Raw genomic sequence first — 26,098 nt, forward strand, 5'->3', positions numbered from 1 at the left:
CAGATCAGCGATCTGACACTATAGCATGATGTCCCACCCTGGGACAAAGTAAAAAAGTAAATAAAAAATATATATTCACATGTGTAAAAAGAAAAAAATTCCTAAATAATGAAAGAAAAAAAAAAATGGTTCCATTAAATACATTTCATTATCTAAATAAAAAAACAATAAAAGTACACAAATTTAGTATCGCCGCGTCCGTAATGACCCGACCTATAAAACTGTCCCACTAGTTAACCCCTTCAGTGAGCACCGTAAAAAACCAAAAACAGGCATTATCATACCGCCGAACAAAAAGTGGAATAACACGTGATCAAAAAGACGGATATAAATAAACATGTTACCACTGAAAACGTCATCTTGTCTTGCAAAAAACGAGCCACCATACAGCATCATCAGCAAAAAAATAAAAAAGTTATAGTCCTTAAAATAAAGTGATGCAAAAATAATTATTTTTAATGTAAAATAGATTTTATCGAATAAAAGCGCCAAAACGTAAAAAAATTATATAAATGAGGTATCTCTGTAATCGTACTAACCCGAAGAATAAAACTGCTTTATCAATTTTATCTAACGTGCAATGGTATAAACGCCCCCCCAAAAGAAATTCACGAATTGTTGTTTTTTGTTCATTCTGCCTCACAAAAATCAGAATAAAAAGCGATCAAAAAATTTCACGTGCCCGAAAATGGTACCAATAAAAACGAGACCTCACATGTGGACCAAAATATGGAAAAATTATAGCTCTCAAAATGTGGAGACGCAAAAACTATTTTTTGCAATAAAAAGCGTCTTTCACTGTGTGACAGCTGCAAATCATAAAAATCCGCTAAAAAAACTGCTATAAAAGTAAATCAAACCCCCATTCATGACCCCCTTAGTTAGGGACATATAATAATTTTTTTTTTATTTATTTCCATTTTCCTATTAGGGTTAGGGTTAGGGTTGGGGCTAAAGTTAGGGTTAGGGTTGGGGCTACAGTTAGGGTTGGGGCTATAGTTAGGATTGGAGCTACAGTTAGGGTTGGGGCTACAGTTAGGGTTAGGGTTGGGACTACAGTTAGGGTTAGGGTTGGGGCTAAAGTTAGGGTTGGGGCTAAAGTTAGGGTTGGGGCTAAAGTAAGGGTTAGGGCTAAAGTTAGGGTTAGGGTTTGGATTACATTTACAGTTGGGATTAGGGTTGGGATTAGGGTTAGGGGTGTGTTGGAGTTAGGGGTGTGGTTAGGGTTGGGATTAGGGTTAGAAGTGTGTTGGGGTTAGGGGTGTGGTTGGGATTAGGGTTAGGGGCATGTTCAGGTTAGGGGTGTGGTTAAGGGTAGGGTTGGGATTAGGGTTTAGGGAGTGTGTTTGGGTTAGGGTTTCAGTTAAAATTGGGGGGTTTCCACTGTTTAGGCACATCAGGGGCTCTCCAAACGCGACATGGTGTCCGATCTCAATTCCAGCCAATTCTACGTTGAAAAAGTAAAACAGTGCTCCTTCCTTTCCAAGCTCTCCCGTGCGCCAAAACAGGGGTTTATCTCAACATATGGGGTATCAGCGTACTCAGGAAAAATTGGACAACAACTTTTGGGGTCCAATTTCTCTGGTTACCCTTGGGAAAATAAATATTTTGGGGGCTAAAAAATCATTTTTGTGGGAAAAAATGATTTTTTATTTTCACAGCTCTGCGTTATAAACTGTAGTGAAACAGTTGGGGGTTTAAAGTTCTCACAACACATCTAGATAAGTTCCTTGGGGGTCTAGTTTTCAATATGGGGTAACTTGTGGGGGGTTTCTACTGTTTAGGTACATCAGGGGCTCTGAAAAGTAAAACAGTGCTCCTTCCCTACCGAGCTCTCCCGTGCGCCAAAACAGGGGTTTACCCCAACATATGGGGTATCAGCGTACTCAGGACAAATTGGACAACAACTTTTGGGGTCCAATTTCTCTGGTTACCCTTGGGGAAATAAAAATTTTGGGGGCTAAAAAATCATTTGTGAGAAAAAAATGATTTTTTTATTTTCACATCTCTGTGTTATAAACTGTAGTGAAACAGTTGGGGGTTCAAAGTGCTCACCACATATCTAGATAAGTTCCATGGGGGGTCTGTCATGATCTCTGCAGGCAGAGATCATAGCAAGCCTATAGAGGGACAAGCTCTCGGAAGATGGAACTATACTGACCATGAACTAAGCCTGCCGCGCAACTAGAAATAGCCAGGTAGCATTTCCTATTTATCGCTAGATGCCCAGCTCTGGCCTAAGACCTAAATAGCTAGCAGAGGGAAATATAAGACCTGGCTCACCTCTAGAGAAATATTCCAAAGAAGACAGTAGCCCCCCACATATAATGACGGTGAGTTCAGATGAAACAACAAACGCAGCAGGAAAATAGTCTTAGCAAATTTGAGGTCCGCTTACTAGATAGCAGAAGACAGATAGTATACTTTCATGGTCAGCAGAAAAACACTAACAAAACACCATCCAGAGATTACCTTAAACTCTGGCATTAACTCATAACGCCAGAGTAGCAATCCCTGATCAACGAGAGCTTTCCAGACACAGTAACAAAACTTCAGCTGTGAACTGGAACAAATAGGCAAAACAAAACAAGGACAAAAGTCCAACTTATCTAGTAGTAGTCTAGAAGCAGGAACAAGCACTGAGAGGCATCAGATAACATTGTTGACCGGCAAGAAACCACCAGAGAAATGAGCTTAAATAGCGACACCCACTACTGATGGAACCAGGTGAAACAGGAAAGAGGATGACAAGTCCAATTCCACAAGCGGCCACCGGGGGAGCCCAGAATCCAAATTCACAACAGTACCCCCCCCTCAAGGAGGGGGCACCGAACCCTCACCAGATCCACCAGGGCGACCAGGATGAGCCCTATGGAAGGCACGAACAAGATCAGAAGCATGAACATCAGATGCATTGACCCAAGAATTATCCTCCTGGCCGTAACCCTTCCAGTTAACCAGATACTGGAGTTTCCGTCTGGAAACACGAGAGTCCAAAATTTTCTCCACAACGTACTCCAACTCACCCTCAACCAACACCGGAGCAGGAGGCTCAACTGAAGGTACAACAGGTACCTCATACCTGCGCAATAACGACCGATGAAAAACGTTATGAATGGAAAAGGACGCAGGGAGGTCCAAACGGAAAGAAACAGGATTAAGAATCTCCAATATTCTATAAGGGCCGATGAACCGAGGTTTAAACTTAGGAGAAGAGACCCTCATAGGGACAAAACGAGAAGACAACCACACTAAATCTCCAACACAAAGCCGAGAACCAACACGACGATGACGGTTGGCAAAACGCTGAGTCTTCTCCTGGGACAACTTCAAATTGTCCATAACCTGCCCCCAGATGTGATGCAATCTCTCCACCACCGCATCCACTCCAGGACAATCCGAGGATTCCACCTGACCGGAGGAAAATCGAGGGTGAAACCCCGAATTACAGAAAAACGGGGACACCAAGGTGGAAGAACTGGCCCGATTATTGAGGGCGAACTCTGCCAATGGCAAAAAAGCAACCCAATCATCCTGGTCAGCAGAGACAAAACACCTCAGATATGTCTCAAGGGTCTGATTAGTCCGCTCGGTCTGGCCATTAGTCTGAGGGTGAAAAGCAGATGAAAAAGACAAATCTATGCCCATCCTAGCACAGAATGCCCGCCAAAATCTAGACACAAATTGGGTACCTCTGTCAGAAACAATATTCTCAGGAATACCGTGCAATCGGACAACATTCTGAAAAAACAGAGGAACCAACTCAGAAGAAGAAGGCAACTTGGGCAGAGGAACCAAATGGACCATTTTAGAGAAACGGTCACAGACCACCCAGATGACAGACATCTTCTGGGAAACAGGCAGATCTGAAATAAAATCCATCGAGATGTGTGTCCAAGGCCTCTTAGGAATAGGCAAGGGCAACAGCAGTCCGCTAGCCCGAGAACTACAAGACTTGGCCCGAGCACAAACGTCACATGACTGCACAAAGACTCGCACATCTCGTGACAGGGAAGGCCACCAGAAGGATCTTGCCACCAAATCCCTGGTACCAAAAATTCCGGGATGACCTGCCAATGCAGAAGAATGTACCTCAGAGATGACTCTGCTGGTCCAATCATCCGGAACAAACAGTCTATCAGGCGGACAACGATCCGGTCTATCCGCCTGAAACTCTTGCAAGGACCGCCGCAGATCAGGAGAAACGGCCGACAAAATTACTCCCTCCCTAAGGATACCTGTGGGTTCAGAATTACCAGGAGAGTCCGGGTCAAAACTCCTAGAAAGGGCATCTGCCTTAACATTCTTAGAACCCGGTAGGTATGACACCACAAAATTAAAGCGAGAAAAAAATAAAGACCAGCGCGCCTGTCTAGGATTCAGGCGTCTGGCAGTCTCAAGATAAATCAAATTTTTGTGGTCAGTCAATACCACCACCTGATGCCTAGCCCCCTCGAGCCAATGGCGCCACTCCTCAAACGCCCACTTCATGGCCAAAAGCTCCCGATTCCCAACATCATAATTCCGCTCTGCGGGCGAAAATTTGCGAGAAAAGAAGGCACAAGGCCTAATGACGGAGCAGTCGGAACCTTTCTGCGACAACACTGCCCCAGCTCCGATCTCCGAAGCGTCAACCTCAACCTGAAAAGGCAGATTCACATCAGGCTGACGCAACACAGGGGCAGAGGCAAAACGGCGCTTAAGCTCCTGAAAGGCCTCTACAGCATGAGGGGACCAATTAGCAACATCAGCGCCTTGTCTGGTCAAATCAGTCAGTGGTTTAACGACATCCGAAAAACCAGCAATAAATCGGCGGTAAAAGTTGGCAAAGCCCAAAAATCTCTGAAGACCCTTAAGAGAGGAGGGCTGAGTCCAGTCACAAATAGCTTGCACCTTGACGGGATCCATCTCAATGGAAGAGGGAGAAAAAATATACCCCAAAAAGGAAATTTTCTGGACCCCAAAAACGCACTTAGACCCCTTCACACATAAAGAATTAGACCGCAGAACCTGAAAAACTCTCCTGACCTGCTGGACATGAGAGTCCCAGTCATCAGAAAAAATCAGAATATCATCCAGATATATTATCATAAATTTATCCAGAAAATCGCGGAAAATATCATGCATAAAAGACTGGAAAACTGAAGGGGCATTAGAAAGACCAAAAGGCATGACCAAATACTCAAAGTGGCCCTCGGGCGTATTAAATGCGGTCTTCCACTCATCCCCCTGCCTGATCCGCACCAAATTATACGCCCCACGAAGATCAATTTTAGAGAACCACTTAGCACCCTCTATACGAGCAAACAAATCAGTAAGCAATGGCAATGGGTATTGATACTTAACAGTGATCTTATTCAGAAGCCGATAATCAATACATGGTCTCAAAGAGCCGTCTTTTTTTGAGACAAAGAAAAACCCAGCTCCCAAGGGAGAAGAAGATGGACGAATATGTCCCTTTTCCAAAGACTCCTTTATATATTCCCGCATAGCAGCATGTTCCGGCACAGACAAATTAAACAAACGACCCTTTGGATATTTACAACCCGGTATCAAATCTATGGCACAATCGCACTCACGGTGCGGAGGTAACGACCCAAGCTTGGGTTCGTCAAAGACGTCTTGATAATCAGAGAGGAACTCAGGGACTTCAGAGGGAATGGACGACGAAATAGAAACCAAAGGTACGTCCCCATGAATACCCTTACATCCCCAGCTCAACACAGACATTGCTCTCCAGTCCAAGACTGGGTTGTGAGACTGCAACCATGGCAATCCCAGTACCAAATCGTCATGTAAATTATACAGCACCAGGAAACGAATAATCTCCTGGTGATCCGGATTGATACGCATGGTTACTTGTGTCCAGTATTGTGGTTTATTATTAGCCAATGGGGTGGAGTCAATCCCCTTCAGAGGAATAAGAGTCTCCAAAGGCTCTAAATCAAAACCACAACGATTGGCAAAGGACCAATCCATAAGACTCAGAGCGGCGCCAGAGTCAACATAGGCGTCCGTGGCAATGGATGACAAAGAGCAAATCAGGGTTACAGACAAAATAAACTTAGACTGAATGGTGCCAATGGAAACAGACTTATCAAGCTTCTTTGTACGCCTAGAGCATGCCGATATAACATGAGTAGAATCCCCACAATAGAAACACAATCCATTCTTCCGTCTAAAATTCTGTCGCTCGCTCCTGGACAGAATTCTATCACACTGCATACTTTCTGGCGTCTTTTCCATAGACACCGCCAGATGGTGCACCGGTTTGCGCTCCCGCAGACGCCTATCAATCTGAATAGCCATTGTCATGGACTCATTCAGACCTGCAGGCAAAGGGAACCCCACCATAACATCCTTAATGGCATCAGAGAGACCTTCTCTGAAAGTTGCCGCCAAGGCGCACTCATTCCACTGAGTAAGCACAGACCATTTACGGAATTTTTGGCAGAAAACTTCAGCTTCGTCTTGCCCCTGAGATAGTGCCATCAAAGTTTTTTCTGCCTGAAGTTCCAAATGAGGTTCCTCATAAAGCAAGCCCAAGGCCAGAAAAAACGCATCCACATCGCGTAACGCAGGATCCCCTGCTGGCAATGAGAAGGCCCAATCTTGAGGGTCACCCCTGAGCAAGGAAATCACAATCCTAACCTGCTGAGCAGGGTCTCCAGCTGAACGAGACTTCAGGGACAAATAAAGCTTACAATTATTTCGGAAATTCTGGAAGCTAGCTCTATTCCCTGTGAAGAACTCCGGCAAAGGAATTCTCGGCTCAGATACCGGAGCATGTACCACAAAATCTTGTAAATTTTGTACTTTCGTGATGAGATTATTCAAACCCGCAGTTACACTCTGGAGATCCATTATTGTCAGGTGCACACAGAGCATACAGAGATTAGGAGGAGAGAGAGAAAAAAGACTGCAGCAAGGCAGACTGGAGGAAAAAAAAAAAAAAAAAAATTCCAGCAGACTTCTTATAACTCTCCTTTCTAAACCTGGGTCTTTAACACTTTATTGGCCGGTCAAACTGTCATGATCTCTGCAGGCAGAGATCATAGCAAGCCTATAGAGGGACAAGCTCTCGGAAGATGGAACTATACTGACCATGAACTAAGCCTGCCGCGCAACTAGAAATAGCCAGGTAGCATTTCCTATTTATCGCTAGATGCCCAGCTCTGGCCTAAGACCTAAATAGCTAGCAGAGGGAAATATAAGACCTGGCTCACCTCTAGAGAAATATTCCAAAGAAGACAGTAGCCCCCCACATATAATGACGGTGAGTTCAGATGAAACAACAAACGCAGCAGGAAAATAGTCTTAGCAAATTTGAGGTCCGCTTACTAGATAGCAGAAGACAGATAGTATACTTTCATGGTCAGCAGAAAAACACTAACAAAACACCATCCAGAGATTACCTTAAACTCTGGCATTAACTCATAACGCCAGAGTAGCAATCCCTGATCAACGAGAGCTTTCCAGACACAGTAACAAAACTTCAGCTGTGAACTGGAACAAATAGGCAAAACAAAACAAGGACAAAAGTCCAACTTATCTAGTAGTAGTCTAGAAGCAGGAACAAGCACTGAGAGGCATCAGATAACATTGTTGACCGGCAAGAAACCACCAGAGAAATGAGCTTAAATAGCGACACCCACTACTGATGGAACCAGGTGAAACAGGAAAGAGGATGACAAGTCCAATTCCACAAGCGGCCACCGGGGGAGCCCAGAATCCAAATTCACAACAGGGGTCTAGTTTTCAATATGGGGTCACTTGTGGGGGGTTTCTACTGTTTAGGTACATCAGGGGCCAGGGCCGTATTTGCCACTAGGCACTCGAGGGCACGTGCCTAGGGCGGGGACGATGCGGGGGGCGGCACCTGAGCAAGCGAGCAAGGTGTTTTTGTTTTTTTTGTTTGTTTTTTTCCCACCTCCCGACCGCCCCAACCCTCGCCCCCCCAGCCCCCCCCCCCCCGGACCAGCCGACCACCCACCCTCCGACCGCCGCCCCCCCGCCTCCCTTGAAGACGATACTCACCTTGCTCCAGCGATGCCTGGTCTCAGCTTCTGTAGCGCGTCCTGAGTGAGCGGTCACGTGGTACCGCTCATTAAGGCTCATGAATATGCGCATATTCATGAGCCTTAATGAGAGCGGTATCATGTGACCGCTCACGCAGGAACAAGGAGCTGCGAGCCTGCGCCTGTGCGCCGGGAGTCGGGACAGAGAGCCGGAGGGATGTCGCCGTCGGCGCGCCCGCTTGGTGTGAGACAGCTGACAGGTGAGTATGAGGGACCGAGGACAGGGGCGATTGAAGGAGGACGGTAAGCCGCCCGTGCCATGGGAGAAGGAGCGGGGGAGGGTGGTGGAGTGATGAGCCATGCATGGGGGGGGAGGGGGGAGTGATGAGCCATGCATGGGGGGGGAGGGGGGAGTGATGAGCCATGCATGGGGGGGGAGGGGGGAGTGGGGAGTGATGAGCCATGCATGGGGGGAGGGGGGAGGGGGGAGTGATGAGCCATGCATGGGGGGGGAGGGGGGAGTGATGAGCCATGCATGGGGGGGAGGGGGGAGTGATGAGCCATGCATGAGGGGGGAGTGATGAGCCATGCATACGGGGGGGGGGGTTTGGGGGGGGAGAGATGAGCCATGCATAGAGGGAATATGAGTCATGCATACAAGAGGTGGGGGGGTTATGAGCCATGCATACAGCCAGGGGGGCGGATATGAGCCATGCATACGGGGGGGGGGGGTTTGGGGGGGGAGAGATGAGCCATGCATAGAGGGAATATGAGTCATGCATACAAGAGGTGGGGGGGTTATGAGCCATGCATACAGCCAGGGGGGCGGATATGAGCCATGCATACGGGGGGGGGGGAATTATGAGCCATGCATACAGGAGGTGGGGGGGAATTATGAGCCATGCATAGGGGGATATGAGCCATGCATACAGGGGGGCGGATATGAGCCATGCATACAGGGGGGGGGGAATTATGAGCCATGCATAGGGGGATATGAGGCATGCATACGGGGGGGTGGATATCAGCCATGCATACAGGAGGGAATTATGAGCCATGCATACAGGAGGTGGGGGGGAATTATGAGCCATGCATAGGGGGATATGAGCCATGCATACAGGGGAGGGGGGGTGGAGAGATGAGCCATGCATAGGGGGGAATATGAGTCATGCATACAAGAGGTGGGGGGGATATGAGCCATGCATACAGGGGGCGGGGGGGGTGGATATGAGCCATGCATACAGGGGGGGAATTATGAGCCATGAATACAGGAGGTGGGGGGGAATTATGAGCCATGCATATGGGGATATGAGCCATGCATACGGGGGGGGGAATTATGAGCCATGCATATGGGATGGGAGGAAGATGAGCCATGCATACAAGATGGGAGGGGGGCATTATACACTATTGAGTATCATATGGGGTCATTATACAGTATGGAGCATCATGTGTGGCCATTATACAGTATGGAGCATCATGTGTGGTCATTATACAGTATGGAGCATCATGTGTGGCCATTATACAGTATGGAGCATCATGTGCAGTCATTATACAGTATGGAGCATCATGTGCGGCCATTATACAGTATGGAGCATCATGTGCGGTCATTATACAGTATGGAGCATCATGTGTGGCCATATTTTTTTGGTTATAATTATTGTATATGAAACAGTTGTGATCAGCAGTGCTAAATGGCTGTGGTTGGGACTTGGATATGGGTGTGACTAGTTGTGAAATGGGTGTGGTCAGAGGCGTGGCCTAAAATTTGCCAAGGCGCACTACGTGCGCCGCAACCTTTATACCTCTTTCCCTTCAAGAGGTGGGAGGTATGGTACCGCATTTGTCAGATCACAGCAAGTGCCACAAATCCCATAGGGAATGAATGAAGCCAAACGCAGTGTTGCCGTAAGTGATCCGTTGTAAGTGATCCGTTACGCGGCAGATGCGAAAAAACTGCCCGATCTGCTGCAAAAGGCTATTTTCACAACAGCGATTCTTGCCAAAGTCACTGCCGATAGTGTCATACTCACCAATGGGGGAGTCAAGCTAAAAGTGCCTAGGGCAGCAGAAACTCTAAATACGGCCCTGTCAGGGGCTCTATAAATGCAAAGTGATGCCTGTAGACCAATCTATCTAAGTCTGCATTCCAAATGGCGCTCCTTCCCTTCCGAGCTCTGCCATGCACCCAAACAGTAGTTTTCTCCCACATATGGGGTATCAGCGTACTCAGGACAAATTGGACAACAACTTTTGGGGTCCAATTTCTCATGTTACCCTTGGAAAAATACAAAACTGGGGGCTAAAAAAGAATTTTTTGTGGAAAAAAAAAGAATTTTTATTTTCACGGCTCTGCCTTGTAATCTGTAGTGAAACACTTGGGGGTTCAAAGTGCTCACCACACATCTAGATAAGTTCATTAGGGGGTCTACTTTCCAAAATGTTGTCACTTGTGGGGGGTTTCAATGTTTAGGCACATCAGGGGCTCTCCAAACGCAACATGGCGTCCTATCTCAATTGCAGTCAATTTTACATTGAAAAGTCAAATGGCGCTCCTTACTTCTGAGCTCTGCCATGCGCCCAAACAGTGGTTTACCCCCACATATGGGGTATCAGCATACTCGCAACAAATTGTACAACAACTTTTGGTGTCCAATTTCTCCTGTTACCCTTGGTAAAATAAAACAAATTGGAGCTAAATTAATTTTTTTGTGAAAAAAAGTTAAATGTTCATTGTTTTTTAAACATTCCAAAAATTCCTGTGAAATGCCTGAAGGGTTAATAAACGTCTTGAATGTGGTTTTGAGCACCTTGAGGGGTGCAGTTTTTAGAATGGTGTCACACTTGGGTATTTTCTATTATGTAGACCCCTCAAAGTGACTTCAAATGTGATGTAGTCTCTAAAAAAAAAATGGTGATGTAAAAATGAGAAATTGCTGGTCAAATTTTAACCCTTATAAGTCCCTAACAAAAAAAACTTTTGGTTCCAAAATTGTGCTGATGTAAAGTAGACATGGAAATTGTTACTTATTAAGTATTTTGCGTGACATAACTGTGATTTAAGGGCATAAAAGTTCAAAGTTGGAAAATTGTGAAATTTTCAACATTTTCACAAAATTTCCATTTTTTTCACAAATTAAAAAAAAGGTAATATCAAAGAAATTTTACCACTAACATGAAGTACAATATGTCATGAGAAAACGGTGTCAGAATCACTGTGATCCCTTGAAGCATTCCAGAGTTATAACCTCATAAAGGGAAAGTGGTCAGAATTGTAAAAATTGGCTCGGTCATTAACGTGCAAACCACCCTTGGGGGTAAAGGGGTTAAAGTGGAGTAAAAGTGTGACACCATTGTTCTCATCAGGGATCTGGGAGTCAGAGATGCTTCCAGATGTCTTCCCCATGCTGTTTTTCTTCCATTCAGCACTTTTTCCATCCATTTAAACATTTTCACTGCCCACCAGACCTCTTTGTAGGGCCTGCTGGAAAAAAGCTCAGCTTTCCCATTGACTTGCATTACACTTGTTATTCAAAACGAGCATGCAAGTATTAGGAATTGCTCAGTTCGAGCAAAGAGCACCCGAGCATTTTTTAGTGCTCGCTCATCTTGAATAGGCACCTCCAAAGTCCTTTGAAATCTGAATAGGTCCCTAAAGATACAGGTTTTGTAAATTTCTTGAAAAAATTAGAAATTGCTGTTAAGCTTTTAACCTTTCTAACATCCTAACAAAATAAAATTATGTTTGGAAAATGATGCAGATGTAAAGTAGACATATGGGGAAATGTTATTTTTTTATTATTTTGTACAACATGACTAACTGGTTTAAGGTGTAAAAATTAAAAGTTTAAAAATTATGAGTTTTTCAAAATTTGTGCCAAAATTCCAATTTAGCAAATAAACGCATAACATAACCTAAGTTCACCACTAAAATAAAGTACAATGTGTCACGGAAACAAAATATTTCAGAATCAATGGGAAACAATGAAGAATTCCAGAGTTATTACCACATAAAGTCACACTGTTCAGATTTTAAAAAAATTGCCTGGTCATTAAAGTCGAAATAGCCTTGATCACTAATGGGTTAAGTATCATCCTAAATGCAGAAAAGACTTGTGCATGCTCCTTTTTTGTACAACTTTATACGTGGACATTTGATCCATGTGAAAAAAATAAGATGCATCTCACATCCTGTAGACAGATTAATTTTGAGGCTAGATTCTGATGCGTATGAAAAATTATCCGATTTTCATCCTGAAAGAAGTCTGATGACTTTTCATCCATATTTTCATCTGTATGTCCATATTTTACATGTGTGTGCCATTATACACCAACAGTTTAAAATGTATGAGATTAAATACAATTTCTTACATTAAGAATTGCAGTGCATCCATAAAAATCGGATGCAATATGGATGGTTCATATGGGATGTGATTTTTTTTTTTGTGCAACCACAGAATTTTGGTTTTATCCAAAATATGGAAGAGATTAGTGCATGTTCATGTATTATATGTACAATTGATTCGTATGCATTAACTGTCATCTGAACAGGACCTCTAGAGTTGCATTGGTCAGTGTACTGTCCTTGTGCTATACGAATTCACTATTGATGCACACTATTATATAATATGCTTGCTTGAATGAGCCCTAAAACAGATGTGTATGGATCAATGAAACTCTATGGAACCATGTGATGTTCGAGAATAAAAACAATGAGGAAAATGGAGACACCACCCAATAGGGTCTCATCCAATGAAGGAATTAATAGAAGTGAGATAAAGGGAAATTCTCACATTTCAGAGTTGTTTTAAGTTAACCCACAACAAGGAATCAAGCTGCTACAGCAACCCCAAACTAGGAAACCCGTTGTGTAGACCAAATGGTAGGAGAATGAGACTGGAAATCCGCGATGCCGATGTTAGATGCAGGAAACAAAGGACAGTGACTAGATTAACCAAGTGGTTTATTCTCTATGCATTTTGAAGTTTGACTAACTTTTTCATCAGATTTATGTAAATTGATTTATTACTGTATTCCTCTTGATGAAGAAATTGGTACAATTTCGACATGCGTAACGGTAACGAATAAACCGTTTAGTTAATGTCACCACTGTCCTTTGGTTCCTGCATCTAACATCGGCAGCATGGACTAACACCTCCATCCTCATATCATTTAGAATAAAAACAACTGCACACAGACATGTTACATAGATATGTGAATGTAGACTTGGAGAACCCAACAGGTTTCCATTAATACATTAGCTGACGAGAATTTAGGTGATGAAAGCCACTGTATTTCCTTCCTGTTCTCCAAAGTAATTTCTATCATTTTTCAAATATGGTTACATCTACTGTACTTTAAGTAGAGCAACTTTTGTTACCATTCTTTGGTTACTGTTTCTCATCTATGAAAAATGTTAGGTTGTTAGGTGGTCTTCAAAGTCCATGTGATACAGTGATCTCAATGTGCAGTAAAACTCCACCTATATTATAACTTAAGTAAATGGTTTAAGCGCCTACAGAACATGCCAGTATGTAGCATCCTTGTATTTTTGCTTTGGGATATTTATTATTTTCAAGTTCTACCGTATTTTTCCGACTGTAAGATGCACTTTTTCTCCCCCCAAAAAGGGGGGAAAATGGGGGTGCGTCTTATAGTTGGAATACAGGCTTACCGGCAGTGGTGTGGCAGCAGCAGAGGTGCGGCGACGGCAGAGGTGCGGAGATGAGGAGGCGCAGTGAGCGGTATGGTGTGAGCGGGGTCCCTTTCACAGGTGAGTTGATGCAGCAGCCCGGTAAGCAGCAGAGCCGGGTGAATCATGTTGTTATCGGTGGTGGCGGCCATCTTCCTGAGACTGCACATACGCAGATGGAGTGCTCTGCTTCCCGGGGCTTCAGGAAAATATGCCGTGGGAGGCCGCGCGTGCGCAGATGGAGATCGCGGTGGCCATTTTCCTGAAGCTGAGTTCGCAGATTTAGATCTCGGCTTCAGGAAAATGGCCGCCGCGATCTCCATCTGCGCACGCGTGGCCATTTTCCTGAAGCCCCTGGAAGCAGAGCACTCCATCTGCGCACGCGCGGCCTCAGGAAGATGGCCACCACCACCGTAACAACATGATTCACCTGGCTCTGCTGCTTACCGGGCTGCTGCATCAACTCACCTGTGAAAGGGACCCCGCTCACGCCATACCGCTCACTGCGCCTCCTCATCCCCGCACCTCTGCTGCCGCACCTCCGCCGCCGCCACACCACTGCCGGTAAGCCTGTATTAACCCGGCTCCGCTGCGTCACCTCACCTGTGGAAGGGACCCTGCTCACGCCATACCGCTCATTATCCCCGCACCTCTGCCATCGCCACACCACTGCTGCAACCCTCCCATGGACACCAGGCCATGGCGTCGCCCACCTAAGCAGGAAGGGACCCTGCTCAGGTGCACGCCGTACCGCATCACTCCACCTCTGCCGACATCATGCCTCCTGTGACCCTGCTCTGCCACCGCCAGCCCTCATGTAAGATACTGTGAATTCGGACAATAAGACAGACCCCCATCTTATAAAAAAATCTTTTTTTTGCAATTTTCACCCCAAATTTGGGGTGCGTCTTATGGTCCGGTGCGTCTTATAGTCCGAAAAATACGGTATATAAATTCAAACCCAGCAAATGGCTATTTCAATGGTGTTTGGTTCTGTAGGAAAAATACAACATCTCAACAACATAAACAAGTGACTCGGATAACTTATAGAATATTTTATTTTACATATTCTATAACTATAAGCTACATCTTTATCTTTTATTTGTAATAGTTATTGAGCAGCTTTTACCTATAGTAAGGCTACTTGTGAATAAAGCCAAGTATAAAAGTTGTCATTATGTGATACTGATACATTTTCCTTTTATTTCCAAACTATGCAGACAATGGTGCAACAGAAAATGTGAAACAAAATGCTACGTGTTGTGAGAATCTGTCAGAAATACCAAATTCTGGCTTGGAAATTGAATTTACTGGTGTTGGCTCAAACAATTGTCCTTCTACAGATCAGTTATCAGAGTAAGTTAAACTAACAATAATGCTTATAATAAAAGTTGTGTAAAAGAACACATATATAAATGAGTAGGAATGAATGGGGTTTCCAGTGATGAGTGATCATCTATTAACAGGATGATACTGTAAGTGACTGATCAGTCAGGATCCAAACATTGGGACCCCAATCACTGACAAGAATAGGGTTCCCCCAAGTCTCTTAATGGAGCAATAGGGCACACTATGAAAGGATGCTTTTAATTAAACTGAGGGGATTACTTACGGTAACATCAGCGAAACAATGTAACTGTCTGCCAGAGGATGTCGCACTGGTAAAATCATTAAAATAGTTCAAACTGAGCCTGGATTATTACTTTTGTAAGGGCTCGCTCACACGAACATATAACTCGTATGAGTGCAATCCGCTGTTTTATAGGATAGCACTTGGACCAATATTATTATAAGGGGTAGTGCAGAACTGGTATTTTTTCTCATGAAAATTCGGCATGAGAAAAAAACTGCAGCATGGTACGCGTGGCTCTGCAAATTGTAGTAAATGCACCCATACCATTCTATGGATGCGTATAAGACATCGAACTGCACTTGAATGTCATCCAAGTGCAGACCGATTTATGCGGACACAAACAATGAAGAAGATGGATAAATTAAAGGGGTTGTTCACTACTAGGATAACACCTTCTTAAACTAAATGTTCGGGCCCAATAAAATAATAAAGTCTATACTCCCCTCCCAGTGCCGCCTCGGTTCCAGAGGTGACGGCATTCGTGGTCCCCGGGGCTGTGATGTGGTGGAATGACACGTGATGCCTGGCACTCAATCAGTGCTGGCACCACTGTCTCCACCTGCGGACAAACTGAACATGATGAGCAAGTTTTTAGCTGCAGCCCTGGATTCCTATTCATGTTCGGTTCGTACGAAGGCTGGCATCACATGTCACAACAGCACATTACAGCCACGGGAAGAGCGAGTGCCGATTTTGCTGGAACGGTGCTGGCACGGGAGGTGAGTATAGTCTTTATTATCAGGGCAGAACATTTAGTTTCAGAATGGGTTGACCTAGTAGTGGACCAGCCTTTTACGTTCTCTGTTTTTTTTGCTCCTGTTATATGACTCCCTCATGCAAGAAAATCAGATCACAGTAAACTGACACTTGGATCAATGCTTGTGTGGCCCTGGCCTTAGTGTAATAATTTTACAATTTATGATTGCTGAATTACTAGAGATGGGTGTTGATCTCAGAATGTATTCTTAATAGAATGTAAGAAGTTGGGAAGGAATATTTCCCCAAAGATGAGAAACTTGGCTTTTGACAGATTTTTCTTTCCTTAATCAACAACATTGCAACATGATAGGTAGAACTGGACAAAATAATATACTGTATGTTATAGCTTTATAAACTAAGCTACTGTGATAGATAGAAGCTGCACTGTTGACTTAGAATCATCTTGTCACGGGTTTACTGCGACAGGGAGGAGCCAGAAGTCTGCAGTGTCTAAGATTTCCTACTCCTGTATTACAAGCATTTCACCTTCATATTAAATGTTGTAAATTTATTTTAGCAGTGCAGGGGTTAATCGGCTCAGTTGAGAGCTCCTGGAAGCTTTCCTGCATTAAGGCTCTCAGCTGTGCACTGGTAGCCACTCCCATCTCCTATATAAACTGGGCCCAGGCTAATACTCATTGTCAGAGCAGGCTTATGCTTCATGGCTGCAGGTTGTTGGTCGTTATTAGAGTGTGTGATAATTCCCTTTCTTCTCCTACTTTGGTTTAACCCCATTTTTCCACTCCCCGGTGCAGTCCTGTGTTGTCTGTGTACTGTTTATTTGTATGTTTGGTATTTTTCATTATCCCTGTTCGGATTACCTTGATAGTTTGGTTGGTATATTATGGTACACTGCTACTCTCCTCTTCCCTGGATGGGGGAAAGGTACAGACTGAGAGTGGATTCAGGAGCTAAGGAAAGGTATGTGGCCCCCTTGTCTTCACCATCTAAAGTAATCCAGGGAACAGGGCAAGCTAGGGCACCTGTTGTGAATCCGCTTTTGGGCTCCCCTGGTGGTTGCTGGTGGTACTGGTGACTTGTGTGTCTTTGCTGTCTCAGTTCACCTGCTCCCATCAGTGTTTGGGAGTTTCCTATTTAGCCTTGCTCTCCAGTCATTTCCTTGCCGGTCATCATTGTAACCAGAGCCTTCGGTTGCATGTTCCTGCTACTAGTCTGCTGATCAGCTAAGTGGACTTTGTCCTTTTGTTTTCTTTGTATCTTTTGTCCAGTTTGCAGTTTTGTTATTCTCTGTAGCTGGATGCTCTTGTGGGCTGAAATTGCCACTCCTGTGTCATGAGTTGACACAGGAGTCTTAAAGTAATTTCAGGATGGTTTTTTGATAGGGTTTTCAGTTGATCGTGAAGTCCTCTTTTGTATCCTTCTGCTATCTAGTAAGTGGACCTCTCTTTGCTAAATCTACCTTCATACTGTGTATGTCTTTTCCTCTAAACTCACCGTCATTACATGTGGGGGGCTGCTATCATCTTTTGGGGTATTTCCCTAGAGGTAAGCCAGGTCTGTTCCTTCCTCTACCAGGGGTAGTTAGTCCTCCGGCTGGCGCGTGGCGTCTAGGGTTAGTCAGGTATGCTCCCTGGCTACTATTAGTTGTGTGGTAGATTTAGCTCACGGTCAGCTCGAGATTCCATCACCCAGAGCTCATCCGTTATCGTTGTGTTTTTATGTTTCCCTGCCATTGGGAATCATGACAGGCACCCTATCGTTAGGGACAGGTAATGAGCCCCTGGTCCCGGGACACCCAACAACAGAGTTGTGACACATCCAGCAACTATAGAGGTTAAAATTGTTATAGCAGATAGGGAGTGGTTAGCTCATCTCCAGGGTATACTAGGAAAGTTGTTATTGTGTCCTGGACATCCAAGAGTATGGTGTGTGCTAGAGAGTCTTCTGTCAGACTTAAATCAGACAAGCTGCATAGCCCAGTTCTTCCTGGGAAATGATTGCTGTAATCATAGAAGCAGTCAGGACAGCCAGGAGCACCTTTAATACCTAGACATGAGAGAGCTACAGCACCGGACTCATCCCCCTTCCACAACATCACTGCATGAGCAAGGTACATTTCTGCTTAGTATAAGACACTGTGTGTGAAGAGAAGTTATCTGTAAAAAGACTTTCATATATGTTGTTTCATATATGTTGATGAAGCATTGCATGAAGAGAAGTGATTCTGTGTGATGAAAAGAAGCTTGAATAAGACCCTGCGCTCAACTTCAGCTCAGAACTGTGTCATAGCTGTGCCCTTGTAAACCGATTCCTCACCTATACAGTGAAGAATTATAATAAATGGCTGCCCTGAGTAAAATTTCCTCAGGATTCGAAAAAGAAATTGGGTGTAACATCCCTGCCAGCATCACTGCATGGCTTCCCATCTCCTATCAGGAGTTCTGCCCTCCATCTGCTCCATGCTGTATACCATGTGTCCTCTGCTTGGTGTGTGCATACTTCCTGGCTGTATGCTTAGGGCGGCGGCGCCAGCACTTCCTGAGTCTTAAAGAGACAGTGTTCACATTCCTTATGTGTCCTCAGCCTATTGCCAAGAGGTACCGGGTACTTAAGGCATCTCCACCAATAGGAAGAGGCCTGAGCAACATTCTCTCTTAGTCTGTGTTCTGCTACTGAGTTGTCAGGTCCTGTCCTGTTCCTGCTCTTGTTTCTGCCACCCTGGGGGCTGTATACCCAGGTCTGTTCCTGTTTCCTGTTTGTCTTGTTTCTGTCACCCTGGGGACTGTACACCCAGGCCTGAATACTTCATCCTGAACTTATTCCAGTGTCTAACCTTGTCTGTACTAAGTCCTTGCCTCAACCTCCCAGCCAGAGTGCCAGCCATGCCTGCCTGCCTGCCACAGTGCCAACCGTGCCTGCCTGCCAGTACATCATCTGTGCCCACCAGTACTTGCCAGTCTAAACCTCAGCTATCTACATTACTTGTTTGCACCTGTCATTAGTGTCCTGTCCCCCTGTGGGATCAGCTGCTACTGCCAGACACTACCCTGGAGTGTTACCTGTTATGATCCCAGTGGCTGGGGATCACAGGAAATACCAGCTAAGTTACTAAGCAAAGAACAAGCTCTAGGGAGGTGGTAACTGGACTGACCGCAAATCTGATCCTATCCAAACACACTAAAGGTAGCCGGTGAACGTGCCTAAAATCCTGGACGTCTCGACGCAGCCTGAGAAACTGACTGCCCCTAAAGAGAAAGCAAGACCTCACTTGCCTCAAGAGAAATAACCCCAAGGATATAGGAAGCCCCCAACAAATAATAACGGTGAGGTAAGGAGAAAAGACACACGTAGGAATGAAAACAGATTCAGCAAATGAGGCCCGCTAATACTAGATAGCAGAAAACAGATAGAGAACTGTGCGGTCAGCAAAAAACCCTACCAAAATATCCACGCTGAGAATTCAAGACCCCCACACCAACTAACGGTGTGGGGGGAGAAACTCAGCCCCCTAGAGCTACCAGCAAGCTGAGAAATCACATATTAGCAAGCTGGACAAGAAACATATTGAACACAGATGATCAAAAAATGAACAAAACGGAAACTTAGCTTCTCTTGAAGAGACTGGTAGCAAGGTAGTCAGAAGAAATCAGAATAGCACTGAATACATTGACAGCCGGCAACAAGTGGAAGTGAAACAGAGCTAAATAGGAAACTCCCAAGAGAATAACGAGGCAGCTGATCAGCCACAGACCCGCAGGATAACAAACAAAGCCACCAGGGGGAGCCCAAAACAAAAGTCACACAATACCACCTGTGACCACAAGAGGGAGCCTGAAAACAGAGTTCACAACAGTACCCCCCCCTTGAGGAGGGGTCACGAACCCTCATCAAAACCCCCAGGGCGATCAGGGTGAGCCACATGGAAGGCACGAACCAAATCGGCCGCATGAACATCAGAGGCGACAACCCAGGAATTATCCTCCTGACCATAGCCCTTCCATTTAACCAAATACTGAAGCCTCCGTCTAGAAATACGAGAATCCAAGATCTTCTCCACCACGTATTCCAATTCTCCCTCAACCAGCACAGGGGCAGGAGGCTCAACCGGAGGACCCACAGGCACCACATACCTCCGCAACAACGACCGATGAAACACATTATGAATAGCAAACGATGCTGGGAGGTCCAAACGAAATGACACAGGGTTAAGGACTTCCAAAATCTTATAAGGACCGATAAACCGAGGCTTGAACTTAGGAGAGGAGACCTTAATAGGAACTCTAGCTTAAAGGAACTATAGTTCCTCGCCTGTTATGATCCCAGTGGCTGGGGATCACAGGAAATACCAGCTAAGTTACTAAGCAAAGAACAAGCTCTAGGGAGGTGGTAACTGGACTGACCGCAAATCTGATCCTATCCAAACACACTAAAGGTAGCCGGTGAACGTGCCTAAAATCCTGGACGTCTCGATGCAGCCTGAGAAACTGACTACCCCTAAAGAGAAAGCAAGACCTCACTTGCCTCAAGAGAAATAACCCCAAGGATATAGGAAGCCCCAACAAATAATAATGGTGAGGTAAGGAGAAAAGACACACGTAGGAATGAAAACAGATTCAGCAAATGAGGCCCGCTAATACTAGATAGCAGAAAACAGATAGAGTACTGTGCGGTCAGCAAAAAACCCTACCAAAATATCCACGCTGAGAATTCAAGACCCCCCCAACTAACGGTGTGGGGGGGAGAAACTCAGCCCCCTAGAGCTACCAGCAAGCTGAGAAATCACATATTAGCAAGCTGGACAAGAAACATATTGAACACAGATGATCAAAAAATTAACAAAACGGAAACTTAGCTTCTCTTGAAGAGATTGGTAGCAAGGTAGTCAGAAGAAATCAGAATAGCACTGAATACATTGACAGCCGGCAACAAGTGGAAGTGAAACAGAGCTAAATAGGAAACTCCCAAGAGAATAATGAGGCAGCTGATCAGCCACAGACCCGCAGGATAACAAACAAAGCCACCAGGGGGAGCCCAAAACAAAAGTCACACAATACCACCTGTGACCACAAGAGGGAGCCTGAAAACAGAGTTCACAACAGTTACCTGGCCGCTACCTGCCGCACAAACCTGACCTCATCACTAGAGGCTCCAGTGAACACCAAGGCTTAGTCACGCCCCTCCAGGGTTAGTCTAGTTTGTAGCACAGTGGGGCCACAATCCTTGCTCGAGCCATCCAGTCTGGGTTCAAGCATTACATCATGTTTCCTTTGTACCGCCTTTGTATGCTGAAAGGCATGCATGCAACATTGGTGGCCCATACAGGGAATTCTCAGAGGGAATAAGACTGTAATTGAGCAAAGGCCCAGCTATTCAAACAGCAGAAGAGCACCTCAACTCAACTCTGCTACACCAATTAAAGTGAACCAGCATTATAAAAGCACAATAGCAGAACCAGCCACAATGGATGTGGAAACTGTGTAATTGAGTTGCTTCTGCATTTAACCTATAATGAATTGAGTGCGGTAGCAGGACATGTAAAGATAGCAGAAGAACAGATCTCTAAGGCATGCAACAGCAGAAATCTCTTAACAGCTATTAAAAAACAGATGGATAAGTTATGAGAGAGAGAGAAGATGAGGATGTCATGTGGACTAGAGATGAGCGAACATGCTTGGAAAACGTTCACCAATCTCAAATTCAACACAAACATCGCACATTCGGATATGTGTTCGAATTCCCAAGCATTTTCCCCAAAATCAGCAATAATCAGCCAAAGTTCTTTAAATGATTGAGTTTCCACTAATGCTTTTGGTAGGACTTCGGCTAGGATAGTGGTGCTGTAAGATGAGCAGGGGGTGTGTGGGGTGGGGAGAGGTCAGAGGAGCCGCTGACTGTATTTTTTTTAAATTAACTTATTGTGTGGAGATTCTGGCAGCCAATCCGGGCGCAAAACACATCCACAATATCCAGACACAAGGGCTTCTGTCATTGGCTGCCGAAGTCACATGTCCATCTTCATATAAAAAGTGGACATCTTGTTTTTGTGCCATTTTCTCAGTGTAACAGTGCAGAGAGACTGTTACTGCTGCTGAAAGTAGTCAGATAATTCAGATAGATAGGATCCTGTGTAAAATCGACCTTCCAGCATCTAAAGTGCTAAAAGTGTGGACCAGAGACCATGCCACATTTCAGAATCTACATAGTTTGTGCTAATAGTGTGGGCCAGACATCAGGCCACATTTCAGAATCTAACTCCTTTCCGCTAGTAATGTGGTCCAGACACGAGGCCACATTTCTGAATCTAAATCCTTTCTGCTACTAGTGTGGTCCAGACACCAGGCCACATTTCTGAAACTAAATCCTTTCTGCTAATAGTGTAGTCCAGACACCACAAGTCCACATTTCTGAATCTAAATCCTTTCTACTAATGGTGTGGTCCATACACCAGGCCACATTTCTGAATCTAAATCCTTTCTGCTTATAGTATGGTCCAGTCAGGAGTCCACGTTTCAGAATCTAAGTAGTTTGTGCTAACAATGTGGTCCAGCCAGGAATCCACATTTCAGAATCTAAATCCTTTGTGCGAATTGAGTCGTCCAGCTAGCAGTATACATTTCAGCATCTAAATCCTTTGTGCTAATTGTGTTGTTCAACCAGGAGTCCACATTTCAGCATCTAAATCCTTTGTGCTAATTGTGTGGTCCAGACTTCAGTCCACATTTCAGCATCTAAATCTTTTGTGCTAATTATATGGCCCAGCCACATTATCTAAGCAAATAAATACAGATTGTTAATTTACTGACAGTTGAAGGACAGTTGGTGGCCCAGGGCTGTGGAACAGCTGGTTAAAAGAGGGGAAGGGTACATCCAACATGAGTGGGGAAAAAGCGAGGTTGTGGTCGAAGGGGGAATAGGCTTGGTGTATGTGGGGTAGGTGGTAATCTTACTGAAAGCTTTACTAAACAAATACCAGCCCGTCCTATCCAAAGACAGCTGACAACTTCTATTACTAAACGGGCTACTTGACTCCCTTTCTTTGGCAGCCGCACAGCGGTACGCTTTCTAGATGAGTGCCATAAAGAGCATGCGCTCCAGTGGATGGCAAGCGCTGAATCAAGTGGCTTCTCCTCCTCTTCCTCCACCTTAACATCACACACAGTAGAGTTCTCAGAGGTGGTATCCTCATTCCCTTTGTTTCCCCCTCACATCACAAATCTCCAACCGCCCAACTGACCGAGTACAAATAGTATAACTGCGCTGCATGGATGCATGGGACAGGGCTTGGACCAGCATTTATAGTTTAAACATTGATCACCAACAGGTGGATGAGTGACAGGTGTTAGGCCTGGTGCTCGAGAGCCCTGTCAAATTTAGCCAAATTTAGGCAACACACATGAAGACCCAACTTGGAGTCCAAACATTTCCAAAAATTAGGAACAGACACCAGGAAACCTGGCATCAATTGACCCACAGTAGAAAATGTATAATGGCTCAGCAACAGTCAGGCATCGACCATTTATGAGCCAGGATCTGGGTCAGCATTTACAGCTTTGAATTTAAGTTCAAATTAAGAGCTGGGTTTGGGATCGATGTAGGCCAGCTGTGCTGGGAGCCCTGATACCTTTTGCAACAGCTCAAACAGCTTTTCTGCTGAGCGACACTCAGATGGCAGAAAAATCATCTTTGTAGACAGATATTGTTTAAAAAATTAAATTTAAGGATAGTAACACAGGTAGTTAACTGAAAGTAAGTTCATACCTGCTTGTCTGGGAGCCCTACTTCTACAGGCAACACACATGAAGGAGACGCAACTTCTATTTGGTTACTTACATTTTTGATGCCCTTATAAGATTGCCGGGGCAGTGTGCACGTATTGGTTCATTACATCCACAGCTCTAGTGCAATGTCTTTTCTTCTATCATCCATTTCCAAAGATTAGGGGCAGACACCACTAAAGTGGCATCAATTTTCCCACAGCAGAAATAGTATAATGGGGCTCTGACACCCCTTCCACTACAGGCAACCCACCAGATGGAGACACAACTTGGAGTGTCCATCTGGTGGGAAAAATGTGTTAAAATTATGCAAAATCATTTGTGCATATGATAACAAAATCCATGCGTGTAGAAATTCAGAGATATTTGAGAGTTTTTAACTGATGAGGAGAAAAATCAGCTGTTTGAAATGTGCCTTCCTGTAACTTTTTCCAGACGGTTAACATTAAAAATGCAGTGTGATAACAAATCACATGAAGGATTAAATGATAAGGACAGATTGAAAAATTCTGATCTTCTGTGCTTTGAATGAAAATTGTCCAGATATTAATATTCTTCAAAAATTAAGGATTGGTCGGATAGAATGTACCTTTACATTAATGTCCTTATTTGAATGGTTGTACAAAACTCTCATTAAAAATGTCAGAACACAATCAATGGTAAAATGTTTGAACTTATAATTGTCACTGTCTGAGTGATAGGTGACAGATGAGCATATGAGCAGCTGCTAAGAGAGAATATAACGTAAGAATAATGTTGTATGTGTGATGTATGAGAGGCCTCATGGTATGCTAGGAAAAAACAAAACTTTTTTTTATGAGAAACTAGATGGTGGCCCGATTCTAACGCATTGGGTATTCTAGAATATGTATGTAGTTTATTTATGAAGTTTTCAGAATAATGCAATTTATACACAGGATTCAGCCGGCTGGCCACGACCATTTAGTGAAGCGTGGTTCAAATTCCGCGCCAATTCACGGGCGGACTGCGCCTGTCGCTGATTGGTCACGCACGGCCGCGAACAATCAGTGAAGCCATGGCCAGCTTCAGGTTTTTGAGGGCCCCGGGCGAAAGAAGTCTCAGTGGGCCCCCCTCTTTAACACATACCACAATTCATGATGCACAGATACAGCAGAGAAATATAGCACAGCCACATAGTGTATAACACAGCCCACATAGTATATAACACAGCCCACATAGTATATTGCCCAGCCACGTAGTATATTGCCCAGCCACGTAGTATATTGCCCAGCCACGTAGCATATTGCACAGACACGTACTATATTGCCCAGCCACGTACTATATTGTCCAGCCATGTATTATATTGCCCAGCCCACATAGTATATAGCACAGACACGTAGTATATAGTACAGACACGTAGTATATAGCATAGACACGTAGTATATTGCCCAGCCATGTAGCGTATAGCACAGACACGTGGTATATAGCACAGACACGTAGTATATAACACTGCCCATGCAGTATATAACACAGACCACGTAGTATATAGCACAGCGATGTAGTATATTGCCCAGCCATGTAATATATACCACAGCCATGTGGTATATAGCACAGCCCACATAGTATATAGCACAGAGATGTAGTATATAGCACAGCCCAGGCAGTATCTAACACAGCCCACGTAGTATATAGCAATGTGGGCACCATATCCCTGTTAAAAAAAGAATTAAAATAAAAAATAGTTATATACTCACCCTCCGTCGGCCCCCCGGATCCAGCCGAGGTGTTTACCGATGGTCCTTGCGACGCTCCGGTCCCAAGAGTGCATTGCGGTCTCGTGAGATGATGATGTAGCGGTCTCACGAGACCGCTACGTCATCATCTTGTGAGACCGCAATGCATGGACCGGTCACCGGAGCGTCGCGAGGAGCGGGAAAGGACTCGGCTGGATCCGGGGGACCAACGGAAGGTGAGTATATAATGATTTTTTATTTTTGTTATTATTTTTAACATTAGATCTTTTTACTATTGATGCTGCATAGGCAGCATCAATAGTAAAAAGTTGGTCACACAGGGTTAATAGCAGCGTTAACAGAGTGTGTTACACCGCGGCATAACGCGGTCCGTTAACGCTACCATTAACCCTTTGTGAGCGCTGACTTGAGGGGAGTATGGAGCGGGCACTGACTGTGGGGAGTAAGGAGCAGCCATTTTGCCACTGGACTGTGCCCGTCGCTGATTGGTCATGGCCGTTTTGCCGCGACCAATCAGCGACTTGGGATTTCTGTGACAGACAGACAGACAG

The 26,098-nt window shown here is 44.7% G+C and overlaps 1 protein-coding gene across 2 annotated transcripts in view; it reads left to right on the forward strand.

The window, feature by feature from the left end:
• LOC143804781 (pecanex-like protein 2) overlaps positions 1 to 26,098 on the forward strand; it is a 1,087,275-nt gene that overhangs the window by 222,747 nt on the left and 838,430 nt on the right. For both annotated transcript variants that reach the window (XM_077283212.1, XM_077283213.1), the window contains exon 5: positions 14,925 to 15,060. In XM_077283212.1, the coding sequence (XP_077139327.1) occupies positions 14,925 to 15,060 (136 nt within the window). The remainder of the gene's footprint in view (positions 1 to 14,924; positions 15,061 to 26,098) is intronic.

This window comes from Ranitomeya variabilis, chromosome 2 (assembly GCF_051348905.1).
Source record: "Ranitomeya variabilis isolate aRanVar5 chromosome 2, aRanVar5.hap1, whole genome shotgun sequence".
Taxonomy (NCBI): domain Eukaryota; kingdom Metazoa; phylum Chordata; class Amphibia; order Anura; family Dendrobatidae; genus Ranitomeya; species Ranitomeya variabilis.